Source organism: Zonotrichia albicollis, chromosome 2 (genome assembly GCF_047830755.1).
Source record: "Zonotrichia albicollis isolate bZonAlb1 chromosome 2, bZonAlb1.hap1, whole genome shotgun sequence".
Classification (NCBI taxonomy): Eukaryota; Metazoa; Chordata; class Aves; order Passeriformes; family Passerellidae; genus Zonotrichia; species Zonotrichia albicollis.
In genome coordinates, this window is record NC_133820.1 from 103,445,708 (window position 1) to 103,469,092 (window position 23,385).

The following is a 23,385-nucleotide window of genomic DNA, read 5'->3' on the forward strand; positions in this document are numbered from 1 at the left end:
CTCCTGAACCCCTTAACTGCCTCTTTGTGTTCAAATTTCAAAGTGTTCCTGCTCACCTTACAGGTTCCTTCAATGAGCCAGGAGGGAAAGATTGAAAGAGGAAAGGTGGAGGATATGCCATGGTTTACAGCTTGCAAACTCCCAGGCAGCTTGCAGCTCCACAGCTGTGCTGCTCAGGGCTCACTGCCTTCAGGCCTGGGGACAGCAAGTCCTTCCTTCCAAAGTGATCAAAGGAAAGAGCAAAAGAAAACTATACTGTATGAACATGAGCTATGCAGTAACCAGGGACCTGGGGATGCCAGAAATGAACCCGCAAGAGTCAAGAAACAGAGCAAATGGAGACCCCACCTGAGCTCCAGGTGGGCCCTGCTCATTGCCCCTTCCAGTGATTTTGGCCCTTGCACCTGACAAAGAAGGCACCTTTGAAGTTGCTTTCCACATTTTGCACGTTACCTCTATCAGTCTGACACTGGCTGTGGTGTGCAAAGGCTGTGACTGACAGTGAAATAAAATGCTTTATTTTGAAAGAGTTACACCACAACCTCCTCACTTAAATACTGTTTTAAAGTACAAAAGGCTTAAAAATAGGTACATTAGCAGTTGTACATGAACAATTGGTTATTTGGGAGTTTGTAGGCTGGTCAGTCATACATTATCTGGAATCCAAGTCCATTTGAGGAAACACTGGAACATCACATAATGTTAACCTTAAAGATCTTTTGTTCTGAATACTCCTTTACTGTGATGTTCTTCACATCTGTTAATATAATACATAAATGATAAAAAAATTTTGGGAGTAAATTGCAAATTTTCTGAGATTAGAAAATATTTGTCCATAAAATCATCATCAAAATTATCCTCCTTTCACTAACAAGTATCTACTTGTAAAACTGACTTCTGGAATGGCTGAGAAGGGTATTGTGAACCTTTCAATAATATAATATAATATGTATAAAAAACACAGTCTTGCAACCTTCCATTTGTTCTGTATGAATAAAGTCTTCATTTAAATTCCTGACATTAGTTTTAAAAAGGGCACCTATTTTTAACCTAATCTATTAATAGTATTCAATATTAAATTACCCTTAAAGACTGCAAAATTATAGAGGACAATTTTTTTCAGTACGAAATCAATGCCTAAATAATTTTCACAAGAGTGTTCTGGATGACAATTAATTTCTGCAAAGAAATTATTTAGAAAAATGGTCTAAGTTATTTGGTCTAAATTTCAAGAGAGTATTCCTGGTCAAGTACTTTGAGAGCTTAAATGGGTTTCTGGTGGCATTAAATGAAAACATGAAATGGGTTGTGAATGGGAGTGGGTGGAAGCAGTTTTGATCACTGATTGCAAGGCTCCCACCTTTCTTTGGCTCATTATTGCCAAGATTTACTTCTGCAGAGACATTTATGGCAGCAGAGCAAATCTTGCTTTACTGAGCTGACACCATGCTCTCTGGCTGTAACAAACATACCCCACATGTTTGGGGTCTGAAATGTTTCCAGCTCTACCCTTTCCTGGCACTGGAAGGTGCTGGCTGTAGCATTGGAGAGAAAGAGCTTTCCTTTGGGCCACCAAGAGTGTGTCTACCCCTCTCTTGCACAGTCCATAGCCACAGAAGATGCAAGGTAACGGGGTTATGTGGCAGGGAGATCTGGAATTTAAGGACTCTGAGGAGCCCAAGGCCACCAGGCAGCTTGGGACACTCAAAGAGGAGCACGATCAGAGCAGAGCTCTCCTCCCTCCTCTCCACTGCTCCCCAGCCAAACATGCACACACAGGGCTAATGTGATGTGCAAGAGCACTTGGGAAATCAAACATCTGTTTGATCACAGATCAAAATGCAATAAATGGAGGGGGGTCAAGAAGTGTTGCCAAAAAGGTCCGAGAACACCCTGCTATCAGCTACAAATCACCACTGACACTCTGCAATGGCCGGTATGCTCATATAGCGAGAAAGTTTGTACTTGGCTCTGTCAGAGCCTGGAAGCTTGCAGATGGCAGCCTGTTTTCCCAAAGGCTCTTTTCATTGAGGGCTGCAAGCCACTCTCATAAAGCTGCAGGCCAGCTCCAAGTCCTGGGAGCCAGATCCCATTCTGATTCCTTGTGATTGTAACATGAAAGAACAAAGGGCCGTATCCTGCCATTGATACATTTTCAGGCCTTTTGATGGACACAGCTTAGAGACCCAGATATAGATCAATGGCAGGATGTAGTCATAATGACCAAAACTGAGCTAAAAGAATGGTGTCTTCCTATTTCAACTTTATATGACATAACACTTGCACATAATGGAGACCAGGTTTTTCTTTTAAACAAGTTGTCAAAGTATCTATTGCGTCCCATTGAAGGAATGCTTGAATAGCAAATCCCAAACTTAACACTTCAGTAAATCTAGCACATTTGTTATACTATATGTGAGAAACAACTGCTTCCTTTGAAAATTTAAAAGGTTTATTAAACCTTGACAAAAATACAACAAAGGACTGCACAAGGAAAAAGTTACAGTGCTGGGAACTGCCCACGTGCATACTACATGGCTGGTTGATCTTCAAGATGGATGCTCAGTCTTTTATACCCCTGGGGGTTGCATCAGCCAGCCCTGGCCCCTCCCAAAGTCTGTCAGTCAGCTCTTCTTTGCCATTTATCAGTGGAGACTGCTTTCTTGTAACTTGACTGAAGATCAGGTGTTGTCATGCCATACCCCCTAAGCACCAAGCTTTTCCATTCCCAGTTGCCCCAGGCAAGGGACACATGTACAGCCTTCTCTCTACCTTTCCTAGACAACGCCAGCTGGCTGATGGTCACAATACGGGGGGGAAAGGGAACTATGGGGAGAGCAGAGGACATCTAAACTACAATAACATAACTATACATCACTAAAGCTTTTATTAATATTCACACAATAGTTATCTTCTAATTGCAAGAGCCAATCATCTCATTATCCTTCTATAACACTCCACCACACAGAGAACTCTCTGCAGATCTTTTCAGTTCAACTTTTGCAGATAGAATATCTTGGCTGAGACCACAGCTGGGGTTGTTATCAATAACATGAGCCACCAAGAAGATGATGGGTGGTGACGCTTCTCCACAGCACTTGGTACCAACCATGCCATGTCTCCCGGTTTATGCAGGACAACATTTGTGTGATGATTTTGTCTTAGAGCTAAACCTGCCTATCAAGTTGCTGAAAGTTTAATCTTTACAGTGTGTGCATTACTGCACAGATCAGTAAAAATTCCCCCAAAACCAGACACAGAAGTTTTGGCCAAACAATATTTTTAGAAGTTAACTTATTCTGCTGGTGGTTATTCGTCCAAATAACTCATGACAGCCTAATTTCTCTTTAAACTTTTTCTTCCTCAGAGTCAGAGGTAGCATTTCAAAATATTTGGAAGGGTGCTATTTGTTTTTCTTCCCAAAATCTCCACAAAGATGTTGTGGATAACCGCAAGAGTATCATCCACATTCCTTTATGGTAGTACACAGGGATATGATTTATTCAAACCCAGAGTACTTTAAACACAAGCCAGGTCTCACAGCGGAGCCCTGGAGCATCCACCTAGACTGCTCACAAACCTGGCTTGAGAAAGCCATCTCTGCACTATCCAAGAGTAACAGGGTATATGAAAGTGCTGCTGAAAACCTGGGAGGCTAATGTGACCCAAGCAGGCCATCTGGGGCTATTTAGCTGCTCTTGCTGTGTGATAACATAACTTGGCGTGAAGGGCTGGAGCCTCCAGCAGAATCAGACATGACAAAATACTCCGAGCTGAGTCAGAAACAATAATGACTCTTTTTGCTGTATATAAGCAGAAATCACTGACTTTTGTATGGCAGAGAGCAGGCTGACAGACAGGAGTGGCTGCTCAGTGGTGCCTTTTGACTACTGATCCCCTCTCAAATGCTGAGAAATGGAGGGCTCCTTAGGATTTATTGCAGTGTAAACATTTACAGTGTTGATTCTTGTTTGGAAAATGAGGCCTCATCTGCATCTAGAATGAGAGGGAGCTACTGAAGCATCTGTAGCTCAGGATGGACTCCCAGGAAGCTGGCAACCATGAAGTTGCCCTGAGATTAAATACATAATATTGTAATTTTTCAGTCTTTTCCCTTTATTGAGGCTAAACATGAATTAAGAGTCTTTCAGTGTTTGCCTTGGAGAGAAATAACTATTCCTCCTGCATGCTGGGATGGGACAAACTTGGTCCTGATGTGACACAGAGGAATGGGGAGTAGGAGCCCAGCTTCCATAGCTACAGATCAAGGGATGCACATCTGGGGTGGGCTTTCCCCCACCAGCAGCATGGATTAACAGCAATATCAGCAGCGTTAGCAGGGATGGAACTGTGCAGACCAGACCCACGGCATGAAGTAGTCTCTGTTGCCTGAGGTGATAGTTCCTCAAACCTGGGTCTGCTGCTGTGGGCTGTGCCTGAGGGAATGGCACAAAGATGTCTGAGATGACACAATGAGGTAGCCTGAGGTAAAGCTGAACATGCTTTTACTGGGTGGCAAAAAGGTAAATGTTGGGAGCCCCAGAAGAAGGCAGAGCTGGAGCTGGACCCTTGCATGTTCATCTGTGCATAGCTGGCAGCTACTACCTGGGAGGAAAAGAAAACCTAAATTTCCCTTTAGGTACTGCTGCTCTAACACTTTGGGAATGCTCCCTGTAAACACTGCCCCCAAACTGCTGTTATTTAAGGATAATTTTTGCAATAGGTTAAAAAGCAAGTGAATTCAGGACAGCTTGTGACTACAGTGGAGATCTGCTACTCAGAAGAGGTATAGATCCTGCCCCAGGCTCTCTGTAGCTTTTTTCTCACAACTTGTGAGGCTTCCAACCTCCCCTTCACCTGGAGCTACGGGTGATGTTCTGGTTTGGTAACATTTCTACCCTTGATCACTGGGACACAGATGACCCAGAGTGCATGACAATGATGCCTCAAGCCATTCTGGTTTTGGTGGGTTTTTTGCAGCTGACATCCTCATTGCAAAGTCCCAAGCATGCACAGGCAGAACTGTGCAAAACTTCAAGCAATGACCTCAGTTTTGTGACTTAGGAATGCTTGATGGCGCTGGAAGGGAAAACAAGAGTCTGTGATTCTGGGACTGCTGAGACAGAAGTGCTCCTGTAGGCACAGCTTGCTTTTGGATTTGAAGAGTTACTGGGAAATTTAGCCAGCCTGGAAAGCTATAAAAAGAGGGAAAGAAGTCCCAGGAAATAACCCAAGCTGGTTCTGGGAGCAGAAGAGTCAACAAAATCTGGTTTTGCATATTCTTTTTTTTCTTTTGTGACTTTTGTATCCTACTGCTATAACTCCAGGTACTGTTCCAGCCTCTGCACTTGCTTTTCTTTCACTTTGTTTTATTTTTATGGCTATGCTTATTGCCTACCCCATATACAGATGAATTAATAAATCGTTATTTAAAAAAACCAGAACACCAGAAAGCCTGAGATGAGGGAAGGCAACTAGAACTCTAAACCAGACTCAACTAGAGCTCAAAACCAAAGAAATATCACTGTGTCTTTCCCAAGACTCCCAGCCTCTCCCCAGTTCCTTCCCGTGTCACCTGCAGCAGCTGGTGCAGCCCTGCCAGCTGTGCTGCCTGACGCCCTGCACAGCTGGCTGCAGCAGCGCGGGCTGGTGAGGGTGGAGCTCCCTGGTTCTGCTTTCACAAAGGCAGGACTTAGAGAATGGTTCTTCTCAGCTGAGCTGACAAGGGCCATGTATCAGAGCCAAGGATCACTGCAGAACTCAGGTCACATTTGTGCTGCTCATGGCTGTCTAGGTCAGGCTCATGGCAGAGATCTGTGCGGAGCATCCAGAACACAGCTGAACATGAAGCATGCAGGCAGTACAGGGCTCTGGTGACACCCCTGCCCTTTTTTCTTCAGTAGAATAGCTATGAAGACCCCAAAGTGAGAAGCTAAAACCAGAAGATCCTGTTAGGGGGACAGAGGGAGGAGGAGGAGGTATTGGTGCTTATAGAGTTTTTAAGAGCCCAGGAGTCTTCCTATCTGAGAGCAGAGGTAAAAACAAAATGAGATTTGCCACTGAAGTCTGAAAGTTTCTGCATGTGTTTTATTTGTGTACATGTCTTTTTCTTCAAATGGAATTTGGACAGTGTTTTGCACGGAGTGATTTCCAGAAAGTCTTGTTCTTCATCCTCATGGAATTTTTAAGGAGATATTTGCCCAGGCTGTCCACATGAGTGTGTCTTGTAATGTTGATCCCTCAGAGAACAATCATGGATGAAATAGCAAAAAAATGTTGTGCAACACTGTTTTTCTGAATTAGGAGCTTGGAAATAACAAATATACTGGAATTTGGTTTCAGTCCATTCCCTTCTTTATTTGACTTCCTATCAAAAAGAAATAATATATTCTTGTAGAATAGGAGCTGTGTCAGCCAGTGTATTGGCACATCTGTGAAATGCACAGGCTTACTTCAAAACAACATTTTCTTTTGGAAAGGAAATTGCACAGAATTTTTCTGAAGTCATTGGCCAACTATGCAATGACAGGATGGGAATTTGTCCTTCTTTTTGACAGATCGCTGTGGTCCTCAGTCGACTGAAGCCCTTTCAGCATGGTCCCCTTTGATACCTCTGGGGGTTACCCCTATCCTTCTGCTCCAGCAGAGCCAGCCCTCTATCCCAACTCTTCCCACAGCCTCTTTAACCACTGAGGGCCTGTATGTCCACCAGCCCCTCACCCTCACAGTGTTCACACAAGGTGCTGTCCACCAGTCCTGGGACCCTTTGGGGAACCAACCCTCATCCCACCCAATCTTCCCACATGTGGAAGCAGGTCTGCTGCGGCCACTGTGAACTCCACGGCTGTGTGGCTCATGGCCACAGACAGACACTCTGTGGGCAGGAGAAGCTGCCCTGCCTGCCTCCACCCCAGCTGCATCCTTGGTCTGCAGCTCCTGCAGTCTTCTCCTCACCTTTGCAGAGAGCAGAAGGGAAAACAAGGAGAAGGGGTACAGCCAAAGAGTCTTCCTGTGGCTGCTGCACCTTCTCCTCACAGCTTCTGCACCCATGTGAGCCTCCACTGCTGCACCTGCTAGCACTGCTGAAGTCAACAATTCCCAGCTTGGACAGCTTGACAACCTCCTTCTCAGACACCCTCCACCACAGCCACACACAGAGATGAGTGTTCCCTTTAGACCTGCTTAGAACATCTCCTGCTCTGCACTCACCTTTTCCTACCAGCAGCACATCATTTTGGAGCTGCTCTTCTTTCTTCATCCTCCCTTGCCTCTTGCCGCAGAGGAAGCTTGCAGTCAAACAGCAGGACAAAACAGATCACTGGGATGTTCACACCATCACAGGGTCTGAACACCCTGCTTGCCCACAGGGATACTGCTGAGATTTTCAGGAATGGCAATTGAGAAGAGGAGGCCTGGAAAGGAGTTGGGAAGATTATGTCTACACAAGCAATTGATCACATTATTTGGCTTGCTGATTTTATAATTGTAGTCCTAAAGGCAGCAAGACTCTGTACTGGGGTTTTTAAAAGCTTATAGAGGCCATATTTATCCTATAGATTTTTTTTTTCAAGTCTTGGTTTGCTTTTAAATTATCATCAAATAATATATAATCTTTTGTGAAGTCTCCCCTTCCTCCCATTTAAAACATACTTTCCAAACACAGTCTGCCTCTTAGTGATTGAACTGGGAAAATGTTTGTGTTGCTGGTATTTTTTTTTTTTTCTGTTGAATAGTGCAATAGGTATTGTGCCTGCATAAGGCAAGAATTTAACATAATTCTGAACAGACAACCTAAATAAACAGCCAACATGATGGCAGACTCCTGGGTTCTCAGGGAAGGTAATTTCATCAGCAGCCTGATCACTGAACAGGCAAAACCTGCCTACAGTTCATTACAGGCCTATTTTGAAAACACTGACTGCTTCTTGAGAAGTCTATGTGTTCATAGGAGAAAATGGAGGTGAAATAACTCAGAGAAGCAGCACAAGCTTCTATTTGCACAATTCATCCATGCTAATCACCTTCTTGATTTACCCAGAATATAGGAGCTGATGTAACTGCCCTGAAATCCACTGTGGATGTAATTGAAACCTGCTGCAAATTTGTGCTTTTCTTACTGAGTGCTTACTCACTGTAACTGTGAAGTTTCAAAATTTTACCAGTGTACGCTATTGCTTGTCCTGTATAGTAAATAGAATGTTGAAAAACTGGCTTTCTCCTCAGGTTTGTTGGTTTTGCAATGATTCCAATAACTACCACATCACTCAATATCTCCTAATATGCTTGCACAGACATGAAAATTTATGATAAACAGATGGATTTTGAGAAAAAGTACAGCAGCAGTTTCTCAGAGATGTGTCTTTCCATGTTCAGCTCTGTGCTTTTTTATTATTATCATCTATATGCTTTTTCCAAGCTATATGTTCCCAAGAAACACACATTCCTTTCAGCTTGGAACCATACAAGTGCAGCAATCACCCCATAGGAATATATGGGTCATGGTACTACATGACTGAACTCTGATTCAATGACTTATGCTCCTTTTCAACTACTTCATCACCAATAGCTGCTGCTGAAGGAGCCAAAAATGAATACAAATTGGAAGAACATAAGGAACAGTTTTTTTCATGATGTAAATATCTATTTTAGGCTCATTTTTAAAGATATTTCCATTTATTTTCAGAAGGAAAATGTTACATTTACTTAACTTTTGTCAGCCGAAATGAATGGGCTGTATTAATTTGCTCCCAAAGGGAGTATTTAGAACTGCCATTAGTCCCATTAAAACCAGAACTAGGCTTGAAGTGACCTGCAGAATTTGGTGTACAATAAAACTGCAGATGAGTCTTCAGGAGATGCTTAAGACACAAACATTTCTCAGCAATGTACCAAACTTTGCTGTTTCCCCCAATGACAATGAAAATTGTACAGAATTCCTGAAAGATTTCATAAATTATCCTATGTGTAAAAGTAGATATGAACTTTCTACTCTTCCTGTGTTGGAAAGAGAGGCTTAGAGTAATCTCAGACAGTCACTGTTGTCTCCTCTTGATATCGTTGACATTTCAGGTTGTTTTTTAAAATATGCCACAGTCACAGAGACAAAACACAAATGACCCACAAAACTTCCAAATTTTAACCAGACAAGAATGTGTAAATATAAACAGGACAGATGAAAAATTCAATCAATTCCATTTTTAATTGCAGACATCCAAAAGGTCCTTTGCCTCAAAATAGGCTGCATTAGTTTGAATCCCACACATTAACCATGACTATGCTAGTATTGCCTGTGGTAGGAAGACCTTTTTTTGATGCCAGCACTTTGTTCAGTGTATATCTTTCCATGACTAGCCTAGCCTTTCCACTGTGAGATGTTTCCATGCTGCAGTACTCTTGAAGTAACAGAGAATAAGAAAAAAGAAAAATGAGTGTATGTAAACAAACTTGAAGTCTCTCAAACCACTCTGCATCCCTTAGGCTTTTGTATTTTTCCTGCTGCAGACCTTTTGATTCCAACCTCAGCTCTCTGTACACTTCCCACAGATGAAGAAACAACAGCAGAGACTGACCCAGTTTGGGCTTTCTGCTGCCACTGCCTGTGCCCCTGTGAGGGCAATGGGTGAAAGCAGTCAAAGTGCTGGGCACAGCAGGGCTGGCTGAGCCAGCTCAGGGGGCCTGGTCTTGAGAACTCCTGCAGATATTATACCTGGATCCTGGATTTTTATATATCCAAAATATAATATTATCCATTATATTTGACTGTGTAGTGCCCAAATACATTTAAAGCAGAGGATAGTCCATGCCCCTCTCCTAGCTTCCCATGAGCTCTGATGTTATGAGCTGAAGCTCCACTGTACCTGGCAGGTGGAGCAGGGTGTGTGGGGATGGGCTGTTTCCATGTGGGAGCAGCTGCTCTGTCTCCACAGAAACGCTGAATAGCTTCTCTGCCGGCTTGCTTGGCTTAGTTCTATCTCTGTTGCTCACACCCACAGAACTGCTGGTGTCCACAAGACCCAGTTTTAGATGGTACATGGACATGCCTACAAGCACGCTAGGAAAAATGTCCATCTATTGTTTATCCTATCCTTTTGTCCTACTCAGATGAGTCCCACCACAGCCTCCTGCAAACCTCTAACAATTCCGGTGAGGTTTGGAGCCTTTTATACTGCAGAGGTTTATTGTAGCTTAATTTCTAGAAATTAGTTAAAGAGAGAGAACAAGAGACTGCTTAGACTAGGTTTTCATGTCACTGAATCATTATTTTTTTAATGACTTTTAAGCAATATAGGATTAGAGGTACTTTCTGCTGATTTCACCATACTCTCCATATCTTATTTCATTCTTATGAAATAGGAATATTTGTTGCTGATTCAAATTTCATTTGACTGCATCTAGATTCAAGATTTGCCCGGTTTCTTACTTTTTAATTTTTAGTTTAGATGATTATCAGGAGGGAAATATCCAGAACTTGACTGAGAGGTTTAATTTTGCAAAGGCATTGATATTCTCGACTCTTGTTTAGGATCTGGGTCCCACTCATGAATCTAGATGTACAGCTCCACACCACAAAAGAACATTAGTCTGCCTCAAATCAAGATGTACAAATGACTTTCTACATGCCTGAAGTAACACACACTTGGTAGCTTGTCTGGACTGGATCTAGTACAGAAAGCCCCATAAGATGTTGCTCCACACCACTGTGAGACAACCTAATGAAATCCAAAGCACCAGCTTCTGACAGACACTCAGTGTTGACTGATGTCATTCTGAATCAAGACTTTCAGCATCATGAATTAAAACTGTGGCTTTCAAGTGGCTACTGGGAAATGTATAAATGTTTAAATATGGATATTGTTTATAAAATTCCCCTGGACTTACATGTAGACTACCAAGATGCAGTCTTCAATATGCCTGTCACTTTTCTTGCTTCTGCATATGTAGATGCTTACACACACTTTTCTTGCTGATTCTCATCTCCAACTGAACTAAACTCAAGAAGCCACAGGTAATTTTGGATGACATCCCAGGATCTCTGGCAGGGAATGAGACAACTCTACAGCTCTCAGTTCAGCCTTGAGGTTACTTGGTACCTTCTGCAAAACATGTTTTTGCCATAACACCTGTTTGTTATACATAAGGGTTAGCAAATGCATTTTTCTGCTGCTGTGCCAGTAAATGTCCTAGTTTATGAACAAAAATAAGATGTTGGAAGAGGCTGTGTCTCACCCTGCCCAATTTAACTGAAAAAGGTAAGGCAGGAGCTGTATTTTAGCCTGTCAAAGTACATCTTTATGTGCAAAAAGGATCCAGTGGCCTGCAGATTACCAGTGAGGAAATGACATCCCCATTCATGGCTTACCCTCCAAGCAGTGGGAGGGGAGGCAGCGTGCTGGCACCTGAGCCAGACCTGGAGGTCAGCTGAGCTGTCCCTGCTCCCTCACATGGAGATTTCACAACCCAGAATGGACATTCAGCCAAAGCTCTGCCCCTCATCTTGCAGGTATGGAGATAAGGGGGTGCTACCACACAAAACCTCTGTCTCAGCCACACAAACATATTCCAGCCCTTCATCGTGGAAGATCCCTTTGCTCCTTTGTATGTTATCTTGGAAGTATAAAAATTTATCCTAAAACACAGCTCTGCAGCAAACCTGCTATACTGAAGACTGGTTTATAGTGGTAATGAGCAACATTTACTATACCATATACTTTCTCTCTGGAATTTTTCTGTTAGTTCTGATTTGCTCAGAGACATCAGGTCTGGGGCACACTGGAATTATCTAAATATTTCAACTATGGTATTCAAGGTTAAAGGGATAACTACCTGTGAAACTGCATTATCTGGGTAGACAATCCTTGTCACTCCTTGTTGCGGTGCAACTTCACTCATTTGCTTTGAAGGGTTAAATTTTATTCATAGAAAGGAAGGTTTCTGGTTTCCTGTCCATTCCTTTGCCTGTTGGGTGAGCAAAGCCATACAGATCCCAGGGGCCAGCAATGATGGCTGATGGCAACCACCAAAGGAAATCTTGTGGTGGCCTATGGGCTGTTTTGATGAAATATTGATATTTATAACTCAGACATCTACTACGGAATAGTCGCTTTTTAACCAATGTATAATGTATTCAGGGTGTGAATCTTTTCATCCCAAACCAGACACCTGAAATAAGTGTCAGATGAACCATACCCTTATCTGCATCCGTCTGCTTGTCACGAGGAAAGCCTGGAGTGAGTGGATTTGACACAGACATCTGCTCCAGACACATCCAAAAGCGGGCAAGATGTTTGATTCCTGCTTGCATTTCGCAGGCCATGAGATCTGGGTCACCCTGAGTCACAGCCTTGCTCAGAGGGCTCCTCTTTTGCAACAGGCTGGGGCTCTGGGAGAGCTTTTGGCTACTGGACAGCCACTTGCTCTGTGCTTCAGGCTTCCTTCTCTGGTGGAGACAAGTCCAACATAGAAAGCAGTAGCTGGACTCTTTGAGGAATGCTTAATTTTATCTCCTTCCCCCTCCACCCCTGCTTCCCGCCGTGGTAAGCTAAAATAATTAAACACTTGGGGCTTGTTTGCCTACATTGTTTATCCATCCTTGCTCTTGCTTCTATGTTTAACAGAGGAAATAACTCCCTATGATAATGTATCACTACATGCTGGTAACATCAGATAAACTAAGCCGGACAAAAATGTTTTCCTTGGCAATTCTTCACTTTCTTTAATTTGGCCAGAGAACCCACTTTACTTCTGGAATTGTGAAGACCCCAGTTACACTTGATTGTAACACAAGAGTTTCACGGTTTTTCTTGTTAAACGCCATGTCAGACTAGGAGAACAATCCTGCCATTCATTTTCCTGCAGCATAATTGAGCTGATAAACATCAAGCCACACACATCAAAACCCACAGTGAATGTCATTTGCATTAGTTTTCTGCCTTTACAGAAACAAAAAATGCGATCTGCTTATCAGCCCCCATCGGAAGCTGCACAAGGCTACAGGGATGCATATTAAAGGCTGAACACAGGGAAGGAAGGAGGCAGTGCCCTTGTGCACTTGGAGGGAGCCCTTTTGGGGTGGAGACAGCATTCCCAGGCTCAGCAGGAGGAGCTGGGTGAGCATCAGAGGAGCCCCTCCATTTACCCACAGGGACTGGTATGGGGATGCTGCAGCAAGAGAGAGGGAAGCAGGATGGGGATTCAGGGGTCATCACATGGGAACAGCTTGTGCTGCGGCTCCTCTGTGCCTCCCACCCATGGGGTTCAAGCAATGGAGCCAATATGGAGATATCTGGGCACACAGAGACAGAAGGACAGAGAGGGCTGCTGGAGGTTCTACACCTCTGCCCCCAGGTAAGTGTGTGCTGTGCCTGGGGAGGTTCTGGGCTCAGATTTAATTACTCCTTGCCTGGCACCCAGGATGCAGCCACAGCTTTGAGCTGAGACACCTGGAACACTGCAGAGGGCAATCACCTTCACTGTGTGCAGAGTCTGTACAGGTGTGTGGGATGTATGCACGTGGGGCCACACATGAGCTCCTGTGTTATGGGTTAGCACATGTGCAGGAGTCACACCAGTGCATTGCCAAAGGGTTTTGCCTTTTTGTTTGGTACCCAGCACAAAGTTTTGGCCTCATGTGCCCTTTTCTACCTGAAGATTAGAGTGTGGCCCTGCCCATGGGAGACACAGGAATGCTCTACCAGAGCTGCAGGTAGAGCATCTTTCCCCGTCATGTCCCACCAAGTGCCCTGAACAGCACTGGCTGGGCTTGCTGCAGACCCAGCACTGAACAGCACGGGCAGCTGCTCTGCTCATGTAACTCATTCAGCCCACACACAGTGAGTCTGCTGCTTCAAGATCCTGCATGTGAGATTTAGGGAGCTTCACCTCCAAAAATGAGCATTCCTGTGCATTTACTGCACTTGCCCTAAGAGCTGCTGTCTGCTCAAGTGATGGCCATATTGAAGATTTCTAGTTTCAACAGAGGGCCAAGTGCTGTGGAAAGCTGAGCTCTGTTTCCAAGCAGCAAATGCACCTGGCATACAGTAAGCCACACTGCTGGAATCTTCCCTGCAGCATATGTACAGACTGAAAGCCTTAAATACACTGGGTTATTTGTTGGGACTTTTCCCACCCTTTCCTCCCTCCCTTAAGCCAAACATTTATGCAATAAAATATTTCTAGAGCACAATATATAAACAATGCACACAATAAAAATAAGAACTGATAAGCTCAAGTAAGAAAATAGCTGAAGTTAATTTTATAGCCAGATAACAACTTAAGTTTCTGTCCATTTTATTTTGGGATTTTTTTTCAGATATTAAGGTGTTTTTCTTGCAATAGGTTTGACTTATGAGTATTTTGCTTAACACCATTTTCTTAACAGAATGCTTGAATTTTTTTTTCTTAGTTATAACCAATGTGTAATTTCTGGGACTTAGAATTTGAACTTCTAATCAAATAACTTAAAAGCAAACTGTAATTATGTGCCTTTTCCTGGTGCAACTGGTGCCAAACCATAGATGAAGGCAAAGTGATTACAGACAAGGAGCAGCAGCTTGGTGACTGGGTTTCCTTTGGAGAGAGTCAATACAAGTAATTTCTGACTAAGTCTAGAGAAGAATCTGCAGCAGAGGCCAGTACTCAGTGCTGGGATGGGTCTTGTATAAAATATACAGTCACTCTGTATTGTATATAATATAATGTATAAAAAAATCACTAACATTCTGAAGGAGACACCATATTCCCTCCTGAAGGTCATCTCCATGCACCACAGCATCACAGATCCCTCCATTGTAGCCATGATATTTTCTGAAAAATCCTTTCCTTAGGATTTTTTCTCCTGAGAAGCTGAGAGACCTCAGAAACAAAACATAAACAATAATTATCTGCTGCTGTGGAATGCAACAGGTGCATCTGTGATTGGTCTCATGTGGTTGTTTCTAATTGATGGCAAATCACAGTCCAGCTGGCTCAGACTCTCTGAGAGTCACAAGCTTTTGTTATTCCTTCTTTTCCTTGCTAGCCTTCTGATGAAATCCTTTCTTCTGTTCTTTTTGTATAGTTTTAATATATCATTTTCTTTTAGTATTATATATATCATAAAATAATAAATTAACCTTCTGAAACATGGAGTCAGATTCTTATCTCTCCCCTCATCCTGGGACGGTGAAAACACCATCACACTCCATCATCTCCTTTGCTTCACAGCATTGTCCATAAGAATTGAGGCTGCTCTCCTCAGGAACAAGGAGTCAGCACCACAGACTTGTTGAACTCTTGGCCTCAGCATGAGTCAGAACTGGGCTCTATCTCTGACACTGCATTTTCTCTCAACGTTCTCCCAACCATCGTGCAGGTCATGATCATTTACCCATCATCAGAGTGCCCCTTGTTCTAGCTCAGCACAGTTCCACAGGGCCAAGGATATCAGAGACAAGAGAAGAAGAAACATAAGTGTCCATGTTGGTGCAATGCTCCAAAGCAAGATTCAGGTGTCTCAGCTGCAGAGCCTCCAGCAGGAAAGCCCTGAAGAGAAATTGGTCTCTTGCAAAAGCTGTTCCTCTGGTCATTCAGCTCAGCATACAGACATGGGCATGACTAGCACCTGAGGAAAAGAAACTTTTCTCCTTCTCCCTCCAGCATAATGTATCACTGTCAGAAAATAGAATTTGGATCCCTTATTGAAGAGAGACATTAATTGGAGAGTGTTTTATGAAATTTCTTTTTAAGTAAATGACATGTGTGAAAGATGAACAACCTTTTTTCTACATCTCTCTCCATGCATTCAGCTCCACTTTTTACTCAAGTCTTTGATTCTCTCTCTAATCTACATTTACTTATTCTTTTCATCCATTTCATCATCACTAAAATTAAGCATATTTTGAAAATTAGCCCTTTTCTTCTTGATTTAATATATGCCACTCACTCAAAAGACTTGTTCAGTATAAGGGCACCTTTTCTGTGACTGTTTTTATTAGAAAATGTTAAACTTGAATACACCAGAGAAGAGGAATTTTATGCCATTTACATTATTAAATACCTCTGGATGAAATTTCACATTCTAACAAAAATATTGGCCTGATCTAAACAAAGGCACATGTTTGTGTGGCTCCATGAAGGACTTATATTTTGAAGAGGAGAAAGTAGTTTTTTGTATTTATCCCTGAAAATAGCCTGAATTCAAGCATGGCTTCTAATTGTTTTTAGTTGCAGTTTCTCATCCTTCTGACATTCTTTTTCATCACCTGTTGCATTTACATCAGTGTGTGTCTTGGAATAAAGTTTCACATATGCATCAGTAACATCTTTCAGTGGAGCTGCACGACTATCCAGCATTACACCAATTGCCTGGAAATGTTCTTAGAAGGCTTGCATCCTATTTTTGTTACCTCCAAACTTTCACTTCTCATCATCACAAATACTTTACAATTTTAATTTGTTTTGACTCACTTTACAGCCAGGCATTAAATGAATCTGATGTGTCCAAAACTCTGTTTTTAAAAAGGAAAGTGCAGGCTGTGCAAAAAGCCCCAGCTCATCTGTGGCAGTGGCACATTAGGAGAAGGTCCAGATGGATCTACCAAATGGGTTTCCCAAGCAGCAGGGATTGCACTGGTACCATGAAAGGTTCTTGTCTTGGAGTCTGAGTTCAATTCCTGCTGATGACAAAAAGAAATCTTAAATTTTTAGTGTGGGAATCCATACTTTGTTTAATTAACTGAGGCCCACCTGAGCATGCTGCACACACTGCTACAAGAGCTTTTTCCGATTAATTTCATCTTTGGGTGAAACAAAATTACAAATCTTCAGGTCTTCAAAATGCCACTGTTTCAGTAAGGAATTTTTATGCGATTTTTCCATATAAACAAGATATGTGTGAGTGTGTGTGTGTGTGTGTGTGTGTGTGAAGACAGTAGGATATTTGGGATTCTACTTTTTTATATAAGTTACCTGCTAGGGGCATTCTAAACTTATTTATGGCGCCCACAGTAGTTCCAGTTTGTGAGCTCGCTTCTTTGCCTTGTCACACGTGTTGAAAATCAAGATATCTTTCAACCTCTACAAAATCCATTTTCCAAATGGCAACATAAGGAGACACTAGAGAGACATTTAGTGATGGCACAACAGGTGCTTAATCATCAAGCAAGGAATCTATTAGAACTGAATTTAATATCCTCAACTGGATAACAGACATGTGAAGGCAGGAGTAGGATAAAAGGAACTGGTGTTCCTCCACAATGCAGTTAATCCCACAATCTAATGCTTGTATCCCAGAGGTACAGAGGTTGTTTCAAAACAAAGAAAAGCAAAGCTATTTTTTAAAAAAGGGAGTAAGAAGAAAAAAAGCAGAGTCAGTTATGGAAGATCATCTCCACAGCATCTTGTCACCATAAATACAACACCCCCATTGGGCTCCCTGCCTCCAGGTGCTTAGTGGTGACTCAGATAGCACAGAAAACACTCTCTGGTCCTGCACCTCCACCTCAACCCTTTGGTGTCCTGCAGAAGTATATTACCTACCAGGAGCCACAAGGACCTGCAGGCTGTGGCAGGAGGTCTGTGCTGTTGGTTGGTGCCATTCAGTCTGGGAGCTCACCTGTGGATGGCAGTGCCAGCTCTGCCCAGGAGTTTGCTCGCTGTCTCGCTTGTTGCAGAGGGAGTGCCACTGTCCAGGTAAGCAACTTGGTTTTGGTAGTGCCCAAAGACATTTTCAGCCACCATTTTAGCCTCTAATGAAAGGAAATCTCATTCACCTGGAACCAAGACAGGCACAGAGAGAACAAGATGACAGTTCAGAACTTCCTTGCCCTTGAAGTTTATTTTCTGGCATCAGTCCGTGAATTATAGTTGACAGCTAAGCAGCAAGTTCCAGATCTTAATGTGCTGAGTATAATTGGCATATGACCAGCATGTACTGCACTCAGGCCAAGGATCATGGAATCAGCTCTCTTACTCTCAGAGGGATTTTCTGATTAAATATGTTGCCTTCCACAATAATTTAATTTCTTAAATATTCTGATGTAATCTCATATCCTTCTACTAGTAAAATACAAGCAAAAGTAGGAATAACACCTTAGGAACACTTTCAAAGGAAAAATATCAGGAAATGAATGGGAATTCGCATGTGAAGCAGTTGCTTGCTCTAAAATCTGAGATACTTTAGCATTGTGGGACAACTCATAGGACATGTCTAACCAATTTTTCCTTGAGGTGAGAAAAGTACTTCACACAGAAGAGAGGGTCCTTCACAAGTCAAGAACATGCACCTCATAGTGTCCCTGGCTAGAGAACCAGCAGAAGGAAGGAAGGGCAGGCTTGGGAATCCCTTCCTCTTGTACACAATGAGTATGTAGAATAACAGAATTGTTTAGGTTGGGAAAAAACTCTAAGATCATCAAATCTAACTGGCAATGCAGCACTTCCAGGTCCACCACTGAATCGTGTCCCCAAGTGCCACAACCACACATTTTTGGAACATTTCCAGAGGTGATGATTCTGCTATTTCCCTGGGCAGCCTGTGCCAATGCCCGACCGTTCTTACCATGAATAAATTTTTCCCAATATCCAATCTAAATTTCCCCTGGCACAACTTGAGGCCATTTCTTCTTGTCCTGTGTTCTGTTAACTGGGAGAAGAGGCTGACCTCCATCTCACTACAACCTCCTTTCAGGTAGCAGTGGTTGAAGGTGCCCCCTGAGCCTTCTTCCCTTCAGGTTAAGCAACCCCAGCCCCCTCAGCTGCTCCTCACTAGATTTGTGCTCCAGACCCTTCACCTGCTCCATTGCCCTCCTTCTTCAGCTCTAAAGCTGTGAGGCCTGCATACTCTTCTCAGGACATTTTAGTTTCATTCTGCACTTTGGTGACTGCAAATGTAATTAGTGGCAGGAACCTAAATGAACTTTGCTCAGTTAAACCTTCTGCTACGCCTCTGCAGCTTGTCTACACACTGGTTTCTTTTGGGATTAATGAAGGAAGAGAAAACCAAGGACATCAGTAGGCATTTGGAGTAAGTGTCTCAAGGTCGGTGAACCAATGAACCACTTTTAGATTTTTGATCCTTAACAAATGCCTTCTGGTTGTATTTTTAGTCACTTCTCACAAAACTTGTTAGATTTGGTGCATATTTCTGGTTAGTGTCTAAAAACCAATGGAAACTAATCCTACAGGTTCAGATTTATATTTGGAAACATCTGTGTCTAGATTACTTTAAAATCAAAAGACAGTCTAAAATGGGACATGCTGAGAGCACAAGCAGTTCATGTAACATTGTTTTAATATTTACAGCATTATTTTTTTATGCTGTTTTTCATGTTCCCTAAGACATTACTGGGACAGCTGAGACCAGATAACAAAAAAATCCATTAATTCTGAAGGAAATTAAACTGTTACTTTATTCAACTCATTGCTTAAATCTGCCTTAAATGCTACCATGCCAGAAGAATGGAAGGTGGAAAATACAACTATTGAAGAGACTTCTGAGCTCACCAAAATCAGTGTTTGATGTCTGTGCCAAGTAACTTACTGGAAAACATAAGAATAGAACTGGTGAAGTGAATGATACGTTGGAGAAGAATCAGCATTGCATACCAAGAAGGATGTCTTGTTTTGCAAATCCATTTGATATTCAAGGAATGATATTTATTTAGACAAGGATGGTTCTGATAATATTAGATACTTGGATATTAAAAAATTTTTGAGCTGGCCTTTTACCATATGCTCTCAAAGTGTGATCATATGGGATAAGCAGAAAAGGATTTTAAAAAATGTGAAAGAAAGAAAACTCATTATTAGATTACACAATATAATGCAGTTTCCAGAACCCACAAAAATTTCTGCTGTTCAACATCTTCAGAAATTTTATGGAGAAACTTAATGCCATGAGGTCAGTTGGCAGATAATACAAAATTCATCTGAACAGACAAATCTCAAACTGGTAATCAAGAATACCAGGAGACTTTTAGCAAAAAACCCTTAACTTTTATTTTGACTTAGTGAGTTTAATTTACTTGCTGAGAGGTCACATCAGTGACAAAAGTGTACAAAGATTGTACATCCAGGGATAAGGTGGAAACTTAGAGGAAAGGCAGAGTGGGACAACCTGTTTTGGTAGCAAGAAGCTGTTCAGTTGGCTTGGCTGTATCACTTGATAACACTCTTCATGTGACAGGGTGATAAATGACAAGGAAAATTTAATATACAGACACACAAAGCGACACACCCATGAAACACAGCCCTCACCTTTGCATTCACTGGTAAATCTGCACTCAGGAAAGAGATCTCAGACCTCTTGTTCATGGCTCTGTGGAGAGAGCAAGTCAAGAAGTGACCCATGCAATGTTTGAAAATAGTAAGAAAAAAACAGAAGTAAGAAAGAAGCAGGACACTTGCTATAATATCATATCTTGTATATTGCATGTAGTTTTGCCCACATTGTCTGAAAAGAAGTATAAATAGCAAATGTACAGGGCAGGATGAAAAGGTGGGAATGGTGTCTGAGGGGCTTAGGCTGCAATCCCAGAGCTGACTATGGATTTACTGCTGTAATCCCACTCCACACTTCTCCATGCTGTCACTGAGCTGGTTCAGCACAGTAACCTGGTAAAACACACACACACATACACTAAAAAAGAAGAGTTTCCTGCCAGGTGACTGAGCTGAAATTTCACAGCCACATCTGTGGACATGGGCAGGGGGACACATGACAGAGGGAGGAAGGTGGCAGCCAGTCCTGGGAAACCTCTGCCTCCAGCTGTAGCTTCATGAACCACTTTGGCCAGCTCTGCTGATGAAATCAGGCCCCAGCTCCTTTGCCTGCAGCTACTCGCTGTCACCCCTGAAAGCCTCTCCCTTTTGGTGTTTGTGCAGCTGTTCAGCAGCTCAGTGGGGGAACTGATATGAACAAAATTAATCATTTTTGTTGGATTATTCTGATAGAGTTTGCAGCATGCTAGCACAAGAAACGGACGTGGCCAAAGGACAGGAAAAAGCAACAGGGACTGGAAGGACTGCTCCTTTGAGCAATGCTACTTCAAAGGCGTTTGGAAACAAGTAAAAGACCGAAGCTCCACAGCTCAGGAAAAAGGATGGTTCTGAAATTATGAGAGGTCTATATACTGGTATGGTGGAAACAAATAGGGCATGATCATTCATGATTTCTTACACGACAAAAATTCAAGTGCTCTGTAAAATTATTAAGCACTGGATTTAAAACCAGTGAGAAAAAGTTCCTGCCTAGCCTTTGTGTAAATTTGAGACCTTTCCACCACTCCTGGAGGCCAGGTGTACCAACAGATCAAAAAAGCTATTTGACAAATTCATAGAGAAGTGGTACATTTGTGGCTGCTAGGATTGCAGTGGATTTCACCTGAGAGCTTTCCCTCTGCACTTTAGGAGCTGAAAACAGAAAAAGAAGATCACTTAATGGTGATTTATATGTTTTCATACCTCTTACCTGTATCTCTACTATTGGCCATTGTCAGACAGAAGATACCAGCCTAGTTGGTTTGAATGCGGCTGACTCTTCGGTTTTCACCTACTTTCCTTCAACTATGTGATATGAATATATTGTTTACATTTGTTTTATTATATTTGCAGTAATTATTGTGAAGACACAAAATCTGTATTAGATATACCTAAATAACAAACTAAAACTAGATAAATTCTTTTTCTGAAACAAATTTTGCCACTGAAGCTTTCTCGAAGAATGTATGGACATGGTGTTACTGGAGCTATCTGTCACACTTACCCTTTGACAGAGCAGTACAGATAGAAAGCACGGCTTTAAAGCAGTGGCACTAGATAGCCCAAGAGCACCTCTGAGCTCTGACCCCACAGCTCCAGGTTACAGCTAACAGGGTTTCCCACGGTGGAAGTGTCCTGTGGAACTTCGGATGGACAAAGGACAGTAAAGCATGGCTTGCAACACATTGGTAACAAAAGACATTAATCTCTTTCCTGGGGAGTTCATCCTAAAATACTGGAACAAACTGAAAATGCGTTTCTGACGAAAACCTGTGTTGGTGTGTGGGGAGAGCCAAGTTTCTAATTTACGGCAGGACTGGCTTGGGTTTGGCGCCAGCTTCTCCCTTCCCAGTGATGTGCCTGGAGCTATTAAAGCGATGTGCCTGGAGGTGAGGGCGCAGTCTCCCCGCCCGCTGCCCGCGTCCTGCCGGCCGCCCCTCGGCCCGGCTGCCCGTGCCCGCCCCCGCCGCTCGCCACGGCCGCTCCGGGCAGGTACGCGGGGCCGGGCCGGCGGCCGCTCCGCCGCCAGCCAGCGAGCGAGGTGTGTCCGTGAGCAGCGGCTCGGCGGTGCCTGGTGAGGATTGGGCAGGGCGGGCGAGCGGCTCCGCGGCTCCCCCGCCGGGCTCCGCGCCGCGCTCCCGCAGTAGCAGCGCGCCCGCCGCCCGCGCCGCTCCCGCTCCGCCGCTCCCGCCCCGGCCCCGGCCCCGGCCGCCGCCGCATCGCGATGCCGCATCCCGCGGCGCCCCTCGGGGCCGCCGTGCTGCTCGTCCTGCTGGCGGCGGACTCCTCGCAGAGTGAGTACCGCGGGGGGTTCGTGCCTCCCGCACACGCCGCCGAGCATCCCCGCCGCCCTGCGTGTGTGCGGGTGCGGGCTGTGCTGGCTGGGGTGCGGGGGATGCGCGGCTGCGGTGAGGGCGGCGGCGGGGTCAGGGGATGCCGTGAGGGGCCGCGCCAAGGCCGCGGGGACCCACGGGCGGCGCCCCGGGCACGGAGAGCGCTCGGTGCCCCCCGAGGGGCGGTCTGGTGTGCGGGGCGGGGGTCGGGGGGTCCGGGGGGATCCGGCGGGCTCAGCTGTTCACCGCTGCCTGTCCTTGCTCCCGCTCCTCTCCTGCTCCTCCGCTGCTCCCGGCCTCCCGCCGTGCCGGCTCGGCTGCCCAGCCGTGCTGCTGCGCGCCCCGGAAGCCGCCCAGTTCCTGCGGCACCGGCAGCGGCGGGCGTACCAGATCTTCGAGGAGACCAAGCAAGGACACCTGGAGAGGGAGTGCGTGGAGGAGCACTGCAGCAAGGAGGAGGCCCGGGAGGTGTTTGAGAATGACCCAGAGACGGTAAGGACACGGAGGTTCGGGGGGTTGTCCGGCTCTGCGCTCCCGCTCATCCTCTGCCCGCGGCTGGATGCCAGCTACCGACACGGCTGGGAAAGGCATCGGGAGGAGGAGGAGGAGGACCCCGGGCCATGAGGGGAATGACTGGAAGGCACACTGTGCTCAGCCTGCACAAGGGCAGTGCCAGGGCAGTCCGGTCAGCAGCGTGTCTGTGAGTGTGCTCTGAGTGAGCAGCCCGGCCTGGCACCGGCTGGCAGGGCTGCCACAGGAGGGTGGAAGGGTCCTGTTCACCCATGGTCCAAAATCCATGAGGCAAGACCAGTGCAGC

At 44.3% G+C, this 23,385-nt stretch overlaps 1 protein-coding gene and 1 long non-coding RNA gene across 2 annotated transcripts in view; one reads left to right on the top strand and one right to left on the bottom strand.

Moving 5' to 3' along the window:
• Positions 1 to 2,434: 2,434 nt before the first annotated feature.
• Positions 2,435 to 22,930, bottom strand: LOC106629434 (uncharacterized). The gene is made up of 5 exons (XR_001332774.3): positions 22,815 to 22,930; positions 20,233 to 21,878; positions 17,591 to 17,747; positions 7,210 to 7,412; positions 2,435 to 6,367 (listed from the first exon to the last, which is right to left on the bottom strand). It is a non-coding gene; the product is annotated as an uncharacterized LOC106629434 (long non-coding RNA).
• Positions 22,128 to 23,385, top strand: part of GAS6 (growth arrest specific 6) — a 40,105-nt gene continuing 38,847 nt past the window's right edge. The window contains exons 1-2 of the mRNA XM_005487991.4: positions 22,128 to 22,529; positions 22,894 to 23,060. Coding sequence (XP_005488048.2) covers positions 22,460 to 22,529; positions 22,894 to 23,060 — 237 coding nt within the window. The 5' untranslated portion in view covers positions 22,128 to 22,459. The remainder of the gene's footprint in view (positions 22,530 to 22,893; positions 23,061 to 23,385) is intronic.